The sequence below is a fragment of the Falco cherrug genome, chromosome 6, assembly GCF_023634085.1.
Source record: "Falco cherrug isolate bFalChe1 chromosome 6, bFalChe1.pri, whole genome shotgun sequence".
In the NCBI taxonomy this organism is placed as follows: domain Eukaryota; kingdom Metazoa; phylum Chordata; class Aves; order Falconiformes; family Falconidae; genus Falco; species Falco cherrug.
The window spans coordinates 32,676,963-32,694,573 of NC_073702.1; the positions used below are offsets into that span (position 1 = coordinate 32,676,963).

At 40.7% G+C, this 17,611-nt stretch overlaps 1 protein-coding gene across 3 annotated transcripts in view; it reads left to right on the forward strand.

The window, feature by feature from the left end:
- Window positions 1-16,880, forward strand: part of VSNL1 (visinin like 1) — a 92,437-nt gene extending 75,557 nt beyond the window's left edge. For all 3 annotated transcript variants that reach the window (XM_055713039.1, XM_005432875.3, XM_055713040.1), the window contains exons 3-4: window positions 14,681-14,896; window positions 15,840-16,880. In XM_055713039.1, the coding sequence (XP_055569014.1) occupies window positions 14,681-14,896; window positions 15,840-16,037 (414 nt within the window). In that variant the 3' untranslated portion in view covers window positions 16,038-16,880. The remainder of the gene's footprint in view (window positions 1-14,680; window positions 14,897-15,839) is intronic.
- The last annotated feature ends 731 nt before the right edge of the window (window positions 16,881-17,611 follow it).

Consider the following 17,611-nt stretch of genomic DNA (forward strand, 5'->3'; position numbering starts at 1 on the left):
ATGTTTTGGGAACTGGCATTTCCAAGAACAGTGTTCCTGGGAGGATCCCTCTTGGCAAGAATAAACCAGCATCCTTCTGCAAAGCAGTTGGTAGCATAGTAGTTTGGTCATGATTACATAGTTTATTGTTTAACCATTAATATCTACAGGGCTTTTTATTCATCTTTGACTCTGGGATTCAAGAATATTGAAGATGATGCAATCTGCTGCTCTTGTAAGATAAGAAAGAGAATTTACCTGAAGGCATGTATGACTAATCCTCCTTCAAATTCTAACCCTGATATTGAACTTTTTTTTTTTCCTGTTATTGTTATTATTGTATTGTTGCATGCTTGCTGAGGACTGAATAGCTGTTGCTGTGTATTCGTGAAAGTCTACAACCTGATTTATTTAACATGTTTACCAGAATACTTGGGGGGAAAAGTCAAATCTATTACTCATTTTCGTTACTCAGTGTGGAAAAGCAACAGTTATTCCCCAGTGTGAGATAGTTACCATAATTATACTGCTGGGCAGTTCAAATTGCATCAGTCTACGTATTTGAGTGTATTTTTGAGATAGTGTTTATTAATGGGAAACACTGATTTTGATACATTCCTGTAGTTATGCTTTGCCATGTCTATAAATAGACCTTGTATTTTGCTCCTTGCAAGTGGATTTAGTTGGGCATTCAGGGTTTCTGAGACTTTTTTTTTTTTTGTAGCTGAGGGGAAGAAATCAAGTAGATCTGATTTTGAAATGAAATTGCATTCAGCACTACAGTGAAGACATCAGTCTTAGATTTGTCACGCTCAGATTTTTATGCACAACTGAAGTGGTACAGGTATCTTCAGTTGGTCTGGTGCACAGAGAGTGACTTAATCCAGAGGAGAATGTGTAGCTACACTAAGCTTGTGTGATAAATAAAGCAACAAGGTATCAGCATTAGAGTATATTGCTTAAGTATTTTTTATTCTGTCTTCTTTTCAGCTGACTCCTAATTATGTTATTGGCACTTCAGTCATTATAATGGTGTCAAATAGTGCATACAATGAGATAACCCAGTGTTGGAAGTATGGGCATGGATAGTAGCTTTCTTTAAAGCATGCATATTGAGACATCTTTTTTGTTAGTATAATTTTGTTCACCTTTTTAGACAAAGGTAATTTTTAATTAAAGGTAACATTCTCTGTGGATGTTAGAATGCATTTTATACTACTTCTTTGTATGGTCTTACTGCATTCTAGTGTCTTATAGACTAAGTATATGAATACTGATAAGATCTTAAAGGAACCAAGTGGCAGGTAAGCTCTTAGCTGCGTGATTTATCTGGCTGTTCTACCCATTGTAGCTTTTTGCTTCAGTGGTGGTTTTCTCATGGCAAAAAGGAGCTGAAATTCAAAGCTGCTGTGTGCTGAAGGATTTAAGTTACTTCAGCAGGCAGATGGAGGAGAGAAGGTAATCCTGCCTTCTCATTTGCAATGCTTTAAATCAACAAGGAGCATGATCTAGTTTATACTAATGCATTTACAGATTTCTCTAAATTGAGCCTTTGTGATCATGGTCTGATACCTGGAAGAGTGGGTAAAACCACAGAAATCCACTGGAAGGTGACAATACAAAGTTACAGCACTGAGGAAACAGAATCTGTGGGTAATTTTCCTCTTCCGAACATCTGGTTCACTTAAGTTCATCCCATAGAAGTCTGCATCCCCCAAGAGTTGATTAGGATAGGAGAGGTGAAACCTGGGAAAAGCTCTACTCTGTGGGATGATAGTGTCTTCTTTAGCTGGCCAGTTGCCTAAAAAGGAGACACCTTTGGGAACAGTCTCATACAGAGTATTAACTAGTGTTAATATCCACGTTTTGTCTGCAGTGGCTTTTGAGCACAGTCCATGCTAGTGCAACAAGAGCATATCCAGGGAGATAACATCTATATGTGAAAGCATTGATCCATATGGCCCACAAGGAGTTTTTCTACATCTCTTTCTACAGATCGCAAAGAATGTAACTGATGGGAAAAATAATCTGTATATGATGAGGATTTTCCCTTCTTACACCATTTTAGACAAAGAAAAAGAATGTAAAGCTCCTTTACATCCTTCCATTCATCCTTTGAAAGTCTTTGGACCTAATAGTCAGTCTGTGGACCTAATAGACAAGGAGACGGTGTACCAAAGAGCTGTCATTGTTTGACTACCTGTGGTTTCTTCTAGACCTGAAAATACATCTTATTTCCCAGAAGGTGACACAATGGGTTGTGTCATTCTCTTCTCCTTTCCCACCCTTGGCAACACTCATTGGGTTCAAGTCACAAAGATAAGAATTTCAGGCTCCTTGCACTGACTTTTCCTCTTTCTTTTTCTTGTATGTTGAGCTTTAGTGTTTATCCAAATGCTGCTCGGCCAAGACTCCTAGGTATTATGACTATCAATAACAGCAATAATAATGCTGTTATTCGCATGGAACTGCATATGTGCATACGACTTCACTTAAAGAAAACTGGGGGGTTTCAGACATCGGTGAGCTCAAGAGTTGTCCTCCAATACATTTTCTCTAAGCAAGAACTGGTTTAGTCCACTCCCTTGATCTATATCTAGATGTACAGGTATCTCTAGATAGATAGATATCTATATATAGATGTATACTCATGATTCTTTGTACCAGAATGCTGGTATTTCAGAGATTTTTATATACTGTTATGCTTCTAAGTCTTGGCATTGGCTATTGAAAGGGTTTATGTTACAAGGGAAAGCGTAGATAGGAAAGATAATACGTTATCTGTCAAAGCTGGAATCTTTAAACTGCACTGTGTTAACACTCCTTTTTTATTGTTATCCATAAGAACAGAATTGGAAGGGTTACAGAGGGATGGATCTCCTAAGTAGGACTGTACAGAATTTTCAGAAGGATAGCTGAAAACCTATTTGCTCACAGCTTCATTGCAAAAGAAAAGCTTTGAGACGGGTCTTGCAGCAGTTAGAAATACAGGCCCATTTCCAATTTCAAATCATTAGAAACTTCATTATAGTACAGTTCCTCTGTGAGTGGTTGAATTGCTTTCCAACTCAGTACTGAAAATAAAAGTCAATAGGATATGTCTAGGGACAATAGGGAAGAAAGGATGATGTCAGGTTATTGTCCACCTGCCCCTTATCTATATGCTAAGTATTGCTGCTATTGCTACCATCCTTCCTGCCTCTCATCTCTAACTTTGGGGTCCTTTCCATTCCCTTAGCTCTTCTCCCTTTTGTCCCGCATGGAAACCTTATCCTTCGGTTACCAACTCTGATCAGCTATCTGTTGTGTGCCAAGCCTACAAGAGTTTAGGGACATACGTTGTGTGGTCTCCAAGCAAGGACATGTCAGGATTTACCCAGGTGGGTTTCCAAGTACTCTGTGTCATTAACTCTGCCTAGCCCTTAGGTGGTGTTAAACGTTTTGGGTACAACACAAAATAACCGCTTCCAGTCCATTGCCTGTGGTTGTTGAGCACAGAAGGGTAAGTGCGCACCGCTGCACAGTGACTGACCGAGAGACTCTGTCTGTAGCCCGGTTACTTGTCTTGTTAACATGTGTTCCTGTTGGGACCGAGCTGCCTGGGGGTGCAGGCTGGGGTTCTCTTTTCTAGCCTGTGATGGCTACGAGCAGCAGGCTACACCAGTTTCGGACGCTGTCAGCGCTTCCCAGTTTCCCTTCTTGAGTACTCCATGCTTTTCTCAGCAGAACAGGTTCTCTCAAGGTGTTTGTGATACCATAAAATTTTACTCTGTTTCCTCTTCTTTGGTCTTTCTGGGCTTCAGGTTGTAGTGTCCTGCTGTAGATGGAAAGGTTTATGGACTGCTCTACACCCAAAGGTTTTGTGAACTGGAAAAGATGAGTCCCCTAATTCCTAGCTTACTGGAGTGAGCTGTGCTTGTAAGGGAATTGAGAATTCTCCTCAGAAATTAAAGTTATTTTTTAGTAATGCCTGAATTAGCAGGTTTTGCACTCAATATCCAGAAGAGGAATTCTGTAGTTTAGCACTCACAGAGATCTTGAGGTTCAGATCTCAGTTCTCTGATACTCCCAGCTACAGCCATTTTACTTCTTTCTGCAGTTTCCTTTCTGCAGTACTGGGCTGTGACAACTCCATATGTATAAGCATTTTAGGAGGACATATTACATAAGTATGAGACATTCAGATATTTCAGGCATGAGAATTTTTTCTGCAGTTCCATCTGTATATTCATAAGATGGTTGTCTCTGACTTCAGTGACTCCTGTTTCAAATGCCTTTTTGGCTGGAAATAGCACTTACTGATGTTTCTATAGTCCTGTTCTTTTGGGAAATTTGCGCTAAGGAGTTCACAACACAGCAGGCACAGCATTCAAACTAATACACTGAACCTTTGGAGCCAAAACTTACTGGGAAAATAAAGCCTTTTTCAGAAATGGAAAGGAGTCAGATGATCTGTAATTGGGGGGGGGGAGGGTAGGAATACATGTCCCAGATAAGTGTATTCTCCATCTGGTATGTTCCCAGATTCCTAAAGAGATAACATGGTGTCAAGAAAAAGGATGTTGTAATTAGGCTGGGGCATAGCTACAGCACAGCAGGACCCTGACATTATCATAGCCCAGTGCTATCACTGACCTTGGGGTAGTGGGAGACTCTGCCAAACTTAAAATAAATAAAGCGTTCCAGTGCTGCTGCTCAGTTAAAGAAGATCAAAGAGTAATAACACTTAATTGGTGGTAGTTGTGGTGTTAAGCACTAGCAATACTAATTGTTTTGATGACAGTTCTCTCTGAAGATTTCTTTTTGTTAGCACTGAGTAATAACTGATCTGCTAGTGTATTCACCTATAGCACTACCACAGCTCAATTAAGTTTCTTATTGTCCAAATCTAATCAGAGAAAAGCCAAGATTGAAAATCGATTCATTTCCTGCTAGTTATGACTAATTCCCCACAAATGTGAATATAAAGATTAACTTTTCAGGTTGAAAGGGTGTTTTTTTTGGAGGTAGACCCTGCCAGATGGATGTTTGAGAAGCGTGGCTTCTCTTTTCCCATCCATCTTCCTCCAAGCTCTCGGCATATGCTGTTTTTTTACTCTGGATCTTGCTTTATCATAGCCTGTGGTGTGTACTTGTTCTTTGGTCTCTTAACCCATGTTTCACACAATTGCCAACTCCTACATTGTCAAATATTTCTTCTCCATATGCTTCAAATGAGCATTTCTGCAGTGGCTAAAAGCATCTGCAAGACAGGGTGGCTTAGTCCTTAACAATAATGTAAGAGCTAGTCACAGTTCATGGAGGTCTGGATAAGACACAGGCTCTTCTCTGTTCCTACTTCAGCCTGTACAAGTTGTGAATTTTCTCTGTGAAGGGGAGAAAATACTTTTCTTGGCTTTCCTAAATATTTCTTCTTTATGTGAAGAACAGCTGCTTATAAGCCTCCCCATGTGTCTATGCATGCATAGGTGTTCACAGCATTAAATCTACTGAGCAGAGGCATAAGCAGTAAACATCCATGAGGTTTGGCAGTTCTCCCCAGTTCTTGCTAGTTGTACGACTCCCACTGCAGCAGTATCTGAAATAGTCATAATTGTTTATTGTATTTATCCTCGCAGTGCACCTCTGAGGTGGGGACATTTCACAGATTTACACATAGAGAACTGAGACCTGGATCTAAAAGGTCTGGTTTAGACTCTGGTCTTTGGTGGTCCTTGAGTTTATCCTTTCCAAGAGGCTCAGTCCTGTGGCTTGGGACACTCTGGCAAGCTGTAGCCAGGTGGCTGGAGGCAGTTTTCGTAGGTGGAATATTTCTACCTTACACTGCAAATGCACTTAAGAGTGCAGTTATACCAGACTCAGCATCTATGGGGACAAAAGGCTTGGAGGGCTTTTACTGTGAAGATTGCTCTGGGACAGTATATAGGTATTTTGGTTGGGGTTTTTTTATCTTATGTTTCTGTACTGTTCCTGCTCTGCAACTGATGTGTTTTCCCTGATGTCTTCTTTTTTTTTTTTTTTTTTTTTTTTTTTGTATTCACCTTGCTGTAGAAAATACTGTGCTGGTTTCTGCTTTGCAGCAATGAATTTTGCCAGTGTTGAAATGTGTGGGTCTGTATCCTGCCAGCCTGAAGCCCAGATTCATGTGTATCTATCCATTGTAATCCTGTGGGGTAATATCTTTCCTGATACTAAGCAAAACATAATCAGACTCATTTTTTGGGGCTGACTTGAGAGAAGAACTTGATTCCTCTGAAGGAAACTGGCTGGTAAAAGCCATGCAGACCTGCAGTACTAGGCTGTGGCATTGTATGCTCCAATTCTGCATTTTTCCAGTGGGTCAGCCCAGTGGACCTTTTGCCTGTGTAAAGCACAGTAAAAGGCCAGAGCTGAGCCAGAAAATGGCCTTTCTCTCAGACACTGAGCAGGGACTGACATACTTTGGATGTGAAGTGCTTTGGTACACGTATGACAAGCTGGAAGGAGATAATAACCCTTCACAGGCTGACTGGGAGAAGAGGGAGAAGCTGGAAAACTGGTAATGTTTTGATCCCAATAAAGGCAGCTGTAGGAGGAACACAAAAGGAATCTGACTTCTGAAGCAGTGTCGCTGTATTAACATGCAAAAGAAAAAAATACGTCAGTGCAGTTGCTTCATTGCTTATTCTGTCAGCAGAAGCTGCAGTCCTACACATGAACAGGCTAAATATCATCATCTGCTTTGGTAATCTTGCTATTACATCAGTTACATTTGTGATTTAGAGTAATACATTGAGCTTGGTTTTCAACAGGTACACATGCAGACGCAGTAGTATCATTTTTATCCATTTATTTGTATTTTGGAAGGCAGAGGAAATACAATTCATTAGCCATTAATGGAGTTTGTTAGGGCTATGCTTGCTGTTTCCAGCTTCATCTGCAAAGTGAAAATAGCTTAGAAAAAAAAATTAAGCTAACTAACTAGCCTGGAAATATATGCAAGATGTGGTTGGGCAAGGCTCTAAGCTTTGAAATGTACTCCACAAAACCCTGCTGCTATTCCAGGCAGTTTACATGTGGTGTTAACCCACAAGACCCAGCCAACCTGTCCATTTTCTTCTGGCTGTACCTCTGGTGGAGCAGAGATTGGGGATCTCTGTCAGCCCCATTAGTGCAGCATTTGCTTCAGCTCATATGGAGATTAGTGGCATCAGTGCTGTAGCTGGGCGTGAGCCGTTGTGGGAGCTTTTAGACCTTTCCTAGGATTTCTCTGCATAATGGAGTGATAGTGCAGGGAGGGGAGGAACAGAGGATATGGACAAAGTTGAGAAGAGGGTCCCCGTCTGTACCACAGTTCTGAATAACATGTCTGGATCTGTTCCAGCATCCTACCTCTAGCTCAGTGCAGAAACATCATCTGATTCCACCCCCTGGAATTTCAGTAATAGAATTAAATTGTTGTAACCCTCACTTCATTTTCCATGCATATGAACAAGACAGCCCTAGACCTTTCAAGGGCATGTGATGTGCCTTTCTGTGTTGATGTGCTGCTCCTCTGTGGCTGAGAGCTGGGAACAGGACAGGAACATCTGTATCTCTGGGACCCAAATCCCTTAATGCTTGATTAAATTGTTAATAGAAGCATGCAAAGCTGCTGAAATTACTTCTGCTTCTGTGAAGCCAAATTCTTGGGTGCTCATTCATTGCCTGTTAGGTCTCTGCAGTAAACTTCAGCCTCTGAGTGCTCTGAGACTGAAATCCTCAGTGATTACCTAAGTGCATCTGAATGCTTTTCATTTAAAGGACAGTTGGGGATAGGCACCACAGGACTTCAGCACAGTAAGGTGGTGTAAATTGCCTCTGGGAACAGGATCTCTGAAGTCTAGACAGAAGAGTTGTGTGACAAAAGGCTTTGGAAATCCGCAACTAAAACATTTGGACACCTCAGAGATGGAAAACCTGACTATGGAGGTGGATTGCTTAGTACTTTTAATTGCCTGTATCCCTTTGTGGGTTTTGCCATGATTGTCTAAGGCCCTTGGGGGCCTGGACTTGAATAACAACATTTGGATGTGTTTCAGTTCATTGAAGATCTCCTCCAATGAATAATAACTCAAGGAAAACCTTTGACAGAACTAAAAAGCAATAAGGAAATTCTTTCAGATTGAGCATCATCATAGGCCCAATTCAAAAGCCATTGAAGTAATTGATTGTTTACATTGGCTCATACTGCTAATAATATATATTCTGCTTGGTATCATAGTGGTTAAGATGCAAGTGAATGAAAGAATTGTGAAAATTACCTGAGTTAAAGTAGATTTTAAAATATATTTAGTGGGGGAAATACTAGAATCCAAATCTTCTGTCTCCCAAAGCAGTTTCTTAACCGCTGATTTGTTTTTTTAAAAAAGAGTTCGCTCTCTTTCTGATCCCTTTAATATTAGTTCACACAAGCTACTCCCAGTTTGGGAACTCATAGTTCCCTGATATGAACTGGGCTGTAGCTGGGCTATCTCCTGAGCTGCCCATTCAGTTTGTCTCAGATAGAGGAGGGAAGTGAATGTGGGGTTTCCACCTCGAAGCTGAGACCTTTCAGTAGGGAAAAAGATGTTGTGTCATCCCACTGCTGTGATTTTGGAAAGCCTGTTTTGTAGGCAAGCTCTGAAAACACTTGTTCAGCAAAAGTATGTGGAAGATAGCTGGGAAGAGTCCTAGTCTGAGGATTACAGGAACTAGAAGTCTCCCTGGTTAGTACTGTGAAGACTGACTTTGGAAAAAAAATGCAGAATTTAAGCTTAATGATCCCTCTGCTCCACCTACAGCCAGACACCTAATTTGATTGCTTCAGATGACTCTTTGGAGAAGCCTCTGTCCATTGACCAAAGAGCAATGCACAGCACCAATCCAGGGTGATGCTGTGGCGCTCTCACACACAGGCGTTCCTGCTCACAGCCCCGTCCTGCTCTGTGTTGCCCTGTTCCACTGGTCCCCTCCTCATCAGTGCCACCATCCTTGGCAGGATGCTCTCTGCCAGCCCTCTCCGCTCCAGCACTGGACATAGAGGCAGCTCACAACACTTCACATCGATTTCACTGGCATTACTCCGAAGAATAAGGGTGAGACATAACATGGATGAGAGGGGCACATTGTGCTTTATCCATTCTTAATCCACATACCCTCAGGAAGTCTTGAAAATGTGTCTTTATCTGTCCTGACCTGCCCTTGAGCTGTGTGTTCCCAGGGCAGTCAAATCTCTTCCAGAAGAAGGACAAACGTACTGACTGTGTCTTTGTGCTGCTGTGGTTATGCTCATGCTGAAAACATGAGTTTTCAGTTTTGTGCAAAGAGGTGCTGACAGGCACAGGCTGCAGCCCTACAGATCACCCTGGTGCCAGAGTGGCACAGCCCGGTACATCTCTTCCCCTTCTCATGCCTTAACTCATAAAGTGCAAGACTACAGTAAGTTACAACTATTTTTTCTAAAGTAGAGAATTAAAAAGTAATCTTTTCTTTTTTTCTTACATCCTCAACTCCTGCATTTGTACTGCTGGCAGGAACCCAGAGCTTTGTCCTCTTGAAAAACTAGAGAGCAGCAACCTGCTCCCTAGTCATCACAGGCATCCCTCTCAGTGACCTCACGTCTGAGGATCTGCAAGATCGGGCTTGACCAGCAGCTGTCAGTGTCTGGGTTCAAATTTGGGGCTTGCTATAAAAAATACCCCTTTGAGCTTCTACCAGTAACCAGACTTTGTGATTTGCAAAGTGCTCGTGTTCTCCACTTACAAAGGTGAACTGAGTTGCCTAGCAAACTTACTAAAAGGACGAAAGAAAACACTAAGGAAGTAGATTATAAAAGGGTAACAAACTCCTTCCTACGGTGTAACAGCATCAATTGTGTAAGGTTTTTCCCATGGGAGCCAACAGTTAGGCTTGTTTCCACGTGCCAGCCCCTGATGATGCTCCCACTGCTCCTTGCACTGGCTGTGCCCTACTCGTTCCTCTTCACCACTTCAGCCCTCAGCAGCATCTGGCAGTGCTGAGCCCCGAATGGGGCATCTCATCTCCTGGGTGAATCAGCGGCTGCTTCTTCCATCTTCTCCAAGCCTGGGATACAGAAGCCCTGTACTTGCTCCTGCTCACCTGCCTCCCATTCTGGGCTCCAGCTCCCACCTTGGTGCTGGAAGCTGTGACCTTACATCAGTGACCAAGTTGTCAACTGAGGATGTGTAGGCAGTGAGTTTAACTTTCCATACACTATGCTAATTCTGGTTTTCTCCATTTTATATCAGAATTTCCCTTTTAATAGAAATGCATCTCAAACATGATAAAACATAGCATGAAAACCAAAGCACTGCTCAGGCCAGTCTATGGATTTGCTCTACCCCACCCTACCAAGGAAGGATGGATCCTTCTTTTTTGGACCTCCCATCACAGGGGAATTTGGGAAAGTATATTGCTTTTTGTTTTGTTTTTTCTTTATATTTTAACCATATGTTAAACCTTTAGCCATATGCTTTAGCATATGCTTTATGCTTTTTCAGTAACTCCCTCCCAAAGATGATCTGAATACAGTTGGTTACAAAGTTGTCTGTGAATGGCATCACTTCAAAGATGCTAAAGCATCTGCGCAGATAAATATTTCTAGGTATTTGATCAGTTTCCCCAAGACTTAAGTTATGTATAATTTGTAGATGCTATTTGCTAGATATTCTTATTTCAGGACCATTTGAAAGCCCCCCATATACCAGAAAGGTGTCTAGAAACACTCTGGAAGCTAAGAATCTGCAAGACAATCTTCTCCAAAATTTAGAAGCAGAATATGTAGGATTTTTCTTTCTTCTTCCTTTTTCCTTTCCTAACTGGTAGTTGTCCCTAGAGAAAATATTTTCTTCACACATCACCATGTTGATCTAACTGGTCAGATACTGTGCAGGCTGTAAAAAGCCCAGGCAGGTGTTGTTTGTCTTAATTTTTTGATTAAAGGGGTAAAGCAGGAGACAATGCTGGTGTGTAGACTGCACTTTTCAATGGTACCATGGCTCCAGGAGGGAACTAGTTGCTTTCATAGTAGATTTCTCATAGATCGATCACCTAGACGATGGTTTGGAGAGGAGGCTGAAGGCACCGACTTGCCTAGTGGCTGTAGCCTCTGAAAATCCTAGTTGTGTTTCTTTACTTGTTTCTGAGGCATTCACCAAGCTTATGCCAGAGTGCCATATGAGGCGGACTAAACTGCCCTCCTCATGTTCTCGCTGCCAAAAATGCATCTTTGTCTTCCAGAGACTCTTGTCTCCCATTGACACTTGGCTCAGACTAGGATTGAGGTAGTTAGTCAGTGCCATTGTACCTTCCTGAGGTCTCACCGTGTTTTAATAATCCAATAATATTTTACCAGAGCTGGCTTCTTTTGCTCTGTAATTCTTTTGGCTTGCATTCACTCTGTTTCTTATTTATGAATCATTTCAAAGCAGACCAATGGAAGTCTTCAAGTCAACTTTAAAATCTTCAGGTAGGTTTTTAAACAGGCTTTGACAATGTTTTTCCAGTTGTTCTGAGCTAAAAATAATACAAATCGGCAGGTACAGGCCAGAGAAGAGTGCCTTCACTCCCTAAAGGACCTTTTACTGCACTTGCTCCCTAGAGGGAGGCAAAGATGAAGGGGTAAAAAAGGAAGAGGCCTTAGCTCCATTTGTTCACCTTGCTAGGCTGTAAATGCCAAGGCTTAGCTCTGAGCGGTGCCACTGCCTTCCTCACCTCAGAAGAGAAAAATTTGTTGCCTTGTCTGTGATGAAAAAATCGGAACAATGCTTTTCTCCCTGCTATGTGAGGTTAATGGCATGACTGGAAAAGAGGTAGTCACAGCTTGCTTTAGTGGGAGACTGAATGATATATTCATGTTTCCCCAAGAATAATTTAGAAATGGTCTTCAGCATCTCCAGCCACTGACCCCTCCTAATCCCTGGGTTTGTTCTTGTGCTCTTGAGTATTTTGGGGTGTCTGCCACTTCTTAGCCATTTTTGTAGGTGAGCTTCTGCACTGTAGTTTGGTTTTTTGGGTCAGCTGGTACATTTGTACCATTCCTCAGTCTGGATCATAGGAGAAAGCACCTGAAGGTATTTTGGTTCTCTGGACAGCAAAAAGGACCATCCCCTTTCCCTCTAGCTGCTTGCTTTTCTGTTACAGAGACTGTGGTGTGACAGTCACAAAAACATTGATCAGGCAGCATCCTCAGCAATAGTCAGCTCTTAACAGAAACACTTGGAAGACTAAAATTTTGACAGATTTTGGTTTAAAGATTTAAAAAGCTTTGAACAGCTACTAGGTTCCCAAGATTGCGGGGGGGGGGCGGGGGGGAAGCAGTGGAGTCCCTGTGGAGCTGCAGGGCAGAAGAGCCACTGCGTAACTTCTCACCAGTGGTCTGCAGAAGCATCACCTATCTATACATACAAAATTAAATATCACCTATGCTCACATCTGCAGTTGGAACAGAAGCTGGGGGAATGGTAGATCATGAAAAAGAGGAAGCAGTGTGCAGGATTTTCAGTAACCTGCAAATAACATTCAGGTTTTCGATAACATTCACGTAACTTTGTTTTGACACAGCTGAATGTAGGAGTGTGAGCCCAAAGAACCATCCAGCTGAGGGAGCTGTCTTTACTTTGACAAAAGGTTGAGGTTTACACTGGAAGAGCAATTCAGCAAGGTCTGGTAGCTGCAGTCACTGCAGTCCTGAATTGGATCAGAGAACCCACGTATCTTTATATGTTTACAAACCCAATCATGCTTACCATACCCAAGACCAAAAATTTTTAAAGGTCAAAAAACAAAGTACAGAAAGAGCTGCAACAGTACCTGGAGGCATTTACAGCTCCATCAGTTTGGATTATCAAAACAGAAACTAGGGCTGGGTTGAGTACAGGCATGTAAGTTACGTTTTCAGGAGACAATACCCAATGCATCCTTCAGCTGTTGAAGAAGGGGCGTGGAAGCAGTGGGTGGATGATGATCCATACAACATCAAATGAGAAAATCACAACTTTAACAGCGACGGATGTTAACATGGACAAAATACCGCTGCAATGGGTAGAGTGGCCTTCTCTGTTGATGCCTCCACACCATGCTCAAATAGCTTCACAAGAAGGTCCTTGGGAAGTGAGATGGGCATATTTGATACCTCTTCTGGGATAATGAAGTGATTTGCATCTCTTTGGGGGTAATTCCCAACAGGGCAATGTTTTGAATGGAGGGAGGTGGGCAAAAGTTAACCCTGCTCTCTCTTTTGAGGGGAAGAGGCAGATTTGACAATTACTGTAATGCCACTGAGCCAGAGAAGTGATTGTATCGTACCTCTTCAGCAATGGAAAGGTTATCCAGAATGGTGTCTGAAAAGCTGCTATCAGATAAAACAGTAAGTTTAAAGGAAACTTGCAGTTTAGGACCCCTTTGGCAATGCAGGAGTGGCTCCTGACATGACCTGCATGGCCACAGAGTGTGAGCAGCTGCCTGCTCAGTTTTGCATTTTTTAGGGCAAGACACAGTAGCCAAATGGTCATTTGGCCTCCTCAAAGGAAAAGCAGCAAAGGCTTGCCATGTTCTACATCTGTATTTAGTCAGAGTATTAGTAGCTCCCATTTCTGTATATGCTGTGAGATCCCCAAGATCCCCCATGAAATTTGAGTGTATTCAAGAGCTTTCACAGCTGACCACAGCAACCATCAGCCTGCAGTGAAAGCTCTGGATGGGGAAATGGAAAACTGCAAAATGCAGATCCGTTTCCTTGGCTGCCACTGAAGTTTTTCCTTCAAACTTCCATTATTAAATGCAATACTTACTAAGAATTGGAATGCTAAAAAGCACAAAATGAGATAGCTGTCAGATTGGGAGCAAGACGTTTGTGTTCTAGGAGCATGAAGACCTCCATAAAATTGTGTGTGTATACATTTTTGTGTATAGCCCCTGCACTGCAATTGGACTTCAGCACTAGTTTAATCTCCTGTTCCTAAGAGGTATGTTTTCCTGAGTCTGGGCCACAGAAGGAACTGCTGCTGTCTCAATTGTCTTGAATTATACATTTCCCAAAGGAAAAAATACCAGCAGAAAACCTCCATGTTATGGTCATTTAAAACATTTCATTAAGCTAGTCACTTGCAGCGTTCACTGATAATGGATATTAAACATGAAAAGTATTGTTTAACTGCATCTCAGTTCTCATCTTATGTACTTGTACTAATGTTGGTTGGCAGAAGAGAACATATGTTCCTGGCTTTTTATGCTGTGTGTGTATTTTTTTTTTTTTTAATAAATGAAGTTATATAACAACAAACCCACACATCTACTTCGTCGCAACATGTCAAGAGCTGGTTCTCCCAGGCAGAAAAAACACTACTAAAGTGCACTGTGATTGCTGTCAGAGAGACAACAACAGAGAATATTATGTAAACTCTCTTGTTTTGCACCCAACTTCATGTTAAGGTTCATCTAGTTAATTTAGTTTTAGATATATTTATAATATACTTTGCGGTAAACTTAAGAGATTTTTGTAGAAGTAAATTTGTAATAATCATTACACTGTAACTTACAGAAGCTTACGTTGCAGATCTTCAGTTTCACACAAAGCCCGCCAGCAACTTTTTATAAATGCCTCACATCTGTATTTTGGAGGCAGGTACACAGCTTGCTCCCTTGCATTGCCCACAGTTCTATTTATTATTGTATTTTGCAGTTCTTTCCTTATGGAGATGCTTCAAAGTTTGCCCAGCACGCCTTCCGAACCTTTGATAAAAATGGAGATGGGACCATTGACTTCAGAGAGTTCATTTGCGCGCTGTCCATCACCTCACGAGGCAGTTTTGAGCAAAAGCTAAACTGGGCCTTCAACATGTACGACTTGGATGGTGATGGTAAAATTACAAGAGTGGAAATGCTGGAAATTATAGAGGTGAGATCAGTGCAACACTCAGAAGTAACATGTCTGAACATTAATAGAATTTGATTACTTGTTCACATATAGTTTAGATTTTAAGCACACAGAAGGTTGTAGTGTATCATTAAAAGCATATATTACATGTCTTCATCCTATACTAACTCATGTCTAAGTGGCGCAAGCTCACTAATGTTTTAACAAGTGTAATCTTTGAAAATTGCAGGAAGTACATATGTGCATATAAGCTTTTAAATATCCAGAGGTTTGGTTTTTATTGATGGGTTGGGTTGGGTTTTTTCTGATGAACAGATTAACCATGAGAACAGCACAGCAAAGTATTTACAAAGCCCATCTCAAAATCACTTGACACCCATGAAATTACTGGTTTGTAGCTGAAACCTTACCGGAGATTAACTTCAGATAATTACAGAAATTTACAGGGATAACACCACAGTATTTGAAGTGAGCTCTCACAGATGGGCTTTAGGATGACCACAGCATATAACGGGAAGGATAACGTTTACCACCCACGTCATCTGCAAGCTACTCGCCACAGTAGTTAACACCAGATTTTGCTCACACGTACACATAGAAAGCTATTAAAAGGTGACAGCTTCTAAAAGTGATTATTCTGAATTTATGTGAAATATTTCAATGGAATGACTAAAAGCCAAATAAACAGTTGCCCCAGAGAACAGATTGCAACAGTTTTGCACTGTGAAACAGAAAGCCCAAGAAATTCATTCTGGGATGCAAAATGCAACCCCTGAAATAAATCTGCATCTAAAGAAAGTAAAACACATTCTTCTTTAAGTATATGGACAGCAGATTCTAAGAAAAAAAACCCACAAAATTAAGGACACTGGCCATCATTTTGTTGGGTATCTTTCCAGAATTTGATCACATCAAGAAAACATTAATTCATCTGTTGAATTTTCCGTTTGGTTTCTTTCCAAAGGCCATCTACAAAATGGTGGGCACTGTGATAATGATGAAGATGAATGAGGATGGTCTGACGCCTGAGCAACGGGTAGACAAGATCTTCAGTAAGATGGATAAGAACAAAGATGACCAGATCACACTGGATGAATTCAAAGAAGCTGCAAAGAGTGATCCATCCATTGTATTACTCCTGCAGTGTGACATTCAAAAATGAGCTTGTGTACAATGAGTCATAGACTGCACAGAAGTTTAATGTTCCATTCAGTTTGCAGCTATTTCCACACACACAAAAATTTGCTTGGACTACCTATAAATGGACTTGCTTCTTGTGTTTGAAACACTTGTGTGCATGAGAATGTCATTTGCTAAAGAATTTTAAAAGTATATATTATAAAAATAAACTGCCACAACGTGATGTTTGCAATGTCATTTCATAACAACCCTATTCCTCTGAAGCCTGTGCAGCAGTCCTGTGCTGCAGTGAATTATATTATTTATTGTTCATGTTTTACTGATGCTAGCTCTGTGTCCTCCTAGACTGAGTAATGTTAGTGACACTGAATTCCCATGGCAATGTTAACTGTTTATTATAAATCATGTCACCATTCTGCTGTAAAGTAGTACTGGACAGACAGAGGGGAAGAGTTCCTCAGCTCTTAAGTCTGATCCACACATGTGCTTGTATTGTCAGTGGATATAAATGTACTTCATTTGCATGCCTTTTAGGTTTGCCTTAATTCTTACCTCATTTGCATCCCTTCAATCTGGAAAGAGCTATGTCAGAGGAATGCAGTATATTAAAAAAAAAAAAAAAAAAAAATCCTGCTAAAATGATCCCTTTAATTAAAAACATATATAAATATATATATATAATGTTTAAAATATTGTTTTATTGGAAGTTTAAAGGTTTTATTGGAAGTGTATTGATCTCTGCCTGAATTTTCAAAAGCTTCCACAGAGGTTGCAATATATATGTCCCAAAATAAATTTATAACATTTGACCTTTTCCCCTAATTCTTATTTCATATCTTCAGCATGGTAATAGAAAAAAAGTTCATTTTCCTTAATTATCTATCACTGTAATACTGGGAAATATATATTTCATTATGAAAGCATGAAAAAAAACTTCCTTGCACTCACTCACACACTTGAAGTCATATTATATAAAACCAAAAATTGTAGTTCTTGTGTTTACCAACAGAGCAGCTGTTTATCCTCTAAGATGCTAATCCTACTAGACCTGTGCTTACTTAGCTTTTTAAGCTAGCTCATAGTCAAATACAGTTTATTTGCTTGACCTAAACCTGGTCTTCTAATGCTTTTCCCTCCTTGAGTAAGAGTCTTTGAGCTACCCCGGTTTTAATATAAACAGACATGTTGAAAATCATTACTGAGAAATTAACCGTAACGTGTGATGATTGAGAAGGGATAGTGAAGAGAAGCACCTTCCTCCTCAATTCTATGTGCATCAATCGAGTTTATCTTTATACTATGGCAAGTGCAAGTTCAGCACAGCCCTGGGAAAGCATCGAGAACCAGCAGACTGCAGAGATTGCAGATCAAAAAAAAATAATCTTTGCTACACCACATTTCCCAGTTGCTTTAAATGGTTGCTTGCAGGATTAAAAGAAAAAAATTGAACATAGTACAATTGCATGTTTGATATTTCTTCTTTACCTTATGAAGAAACGAGACCGTATTCTTAATAGCTACAAGTCAAACAATAAAACATGGCACAAACCAAATCATTCTCTGTATTTTCAAATTTAAAAAGTGAAACTCACCTTA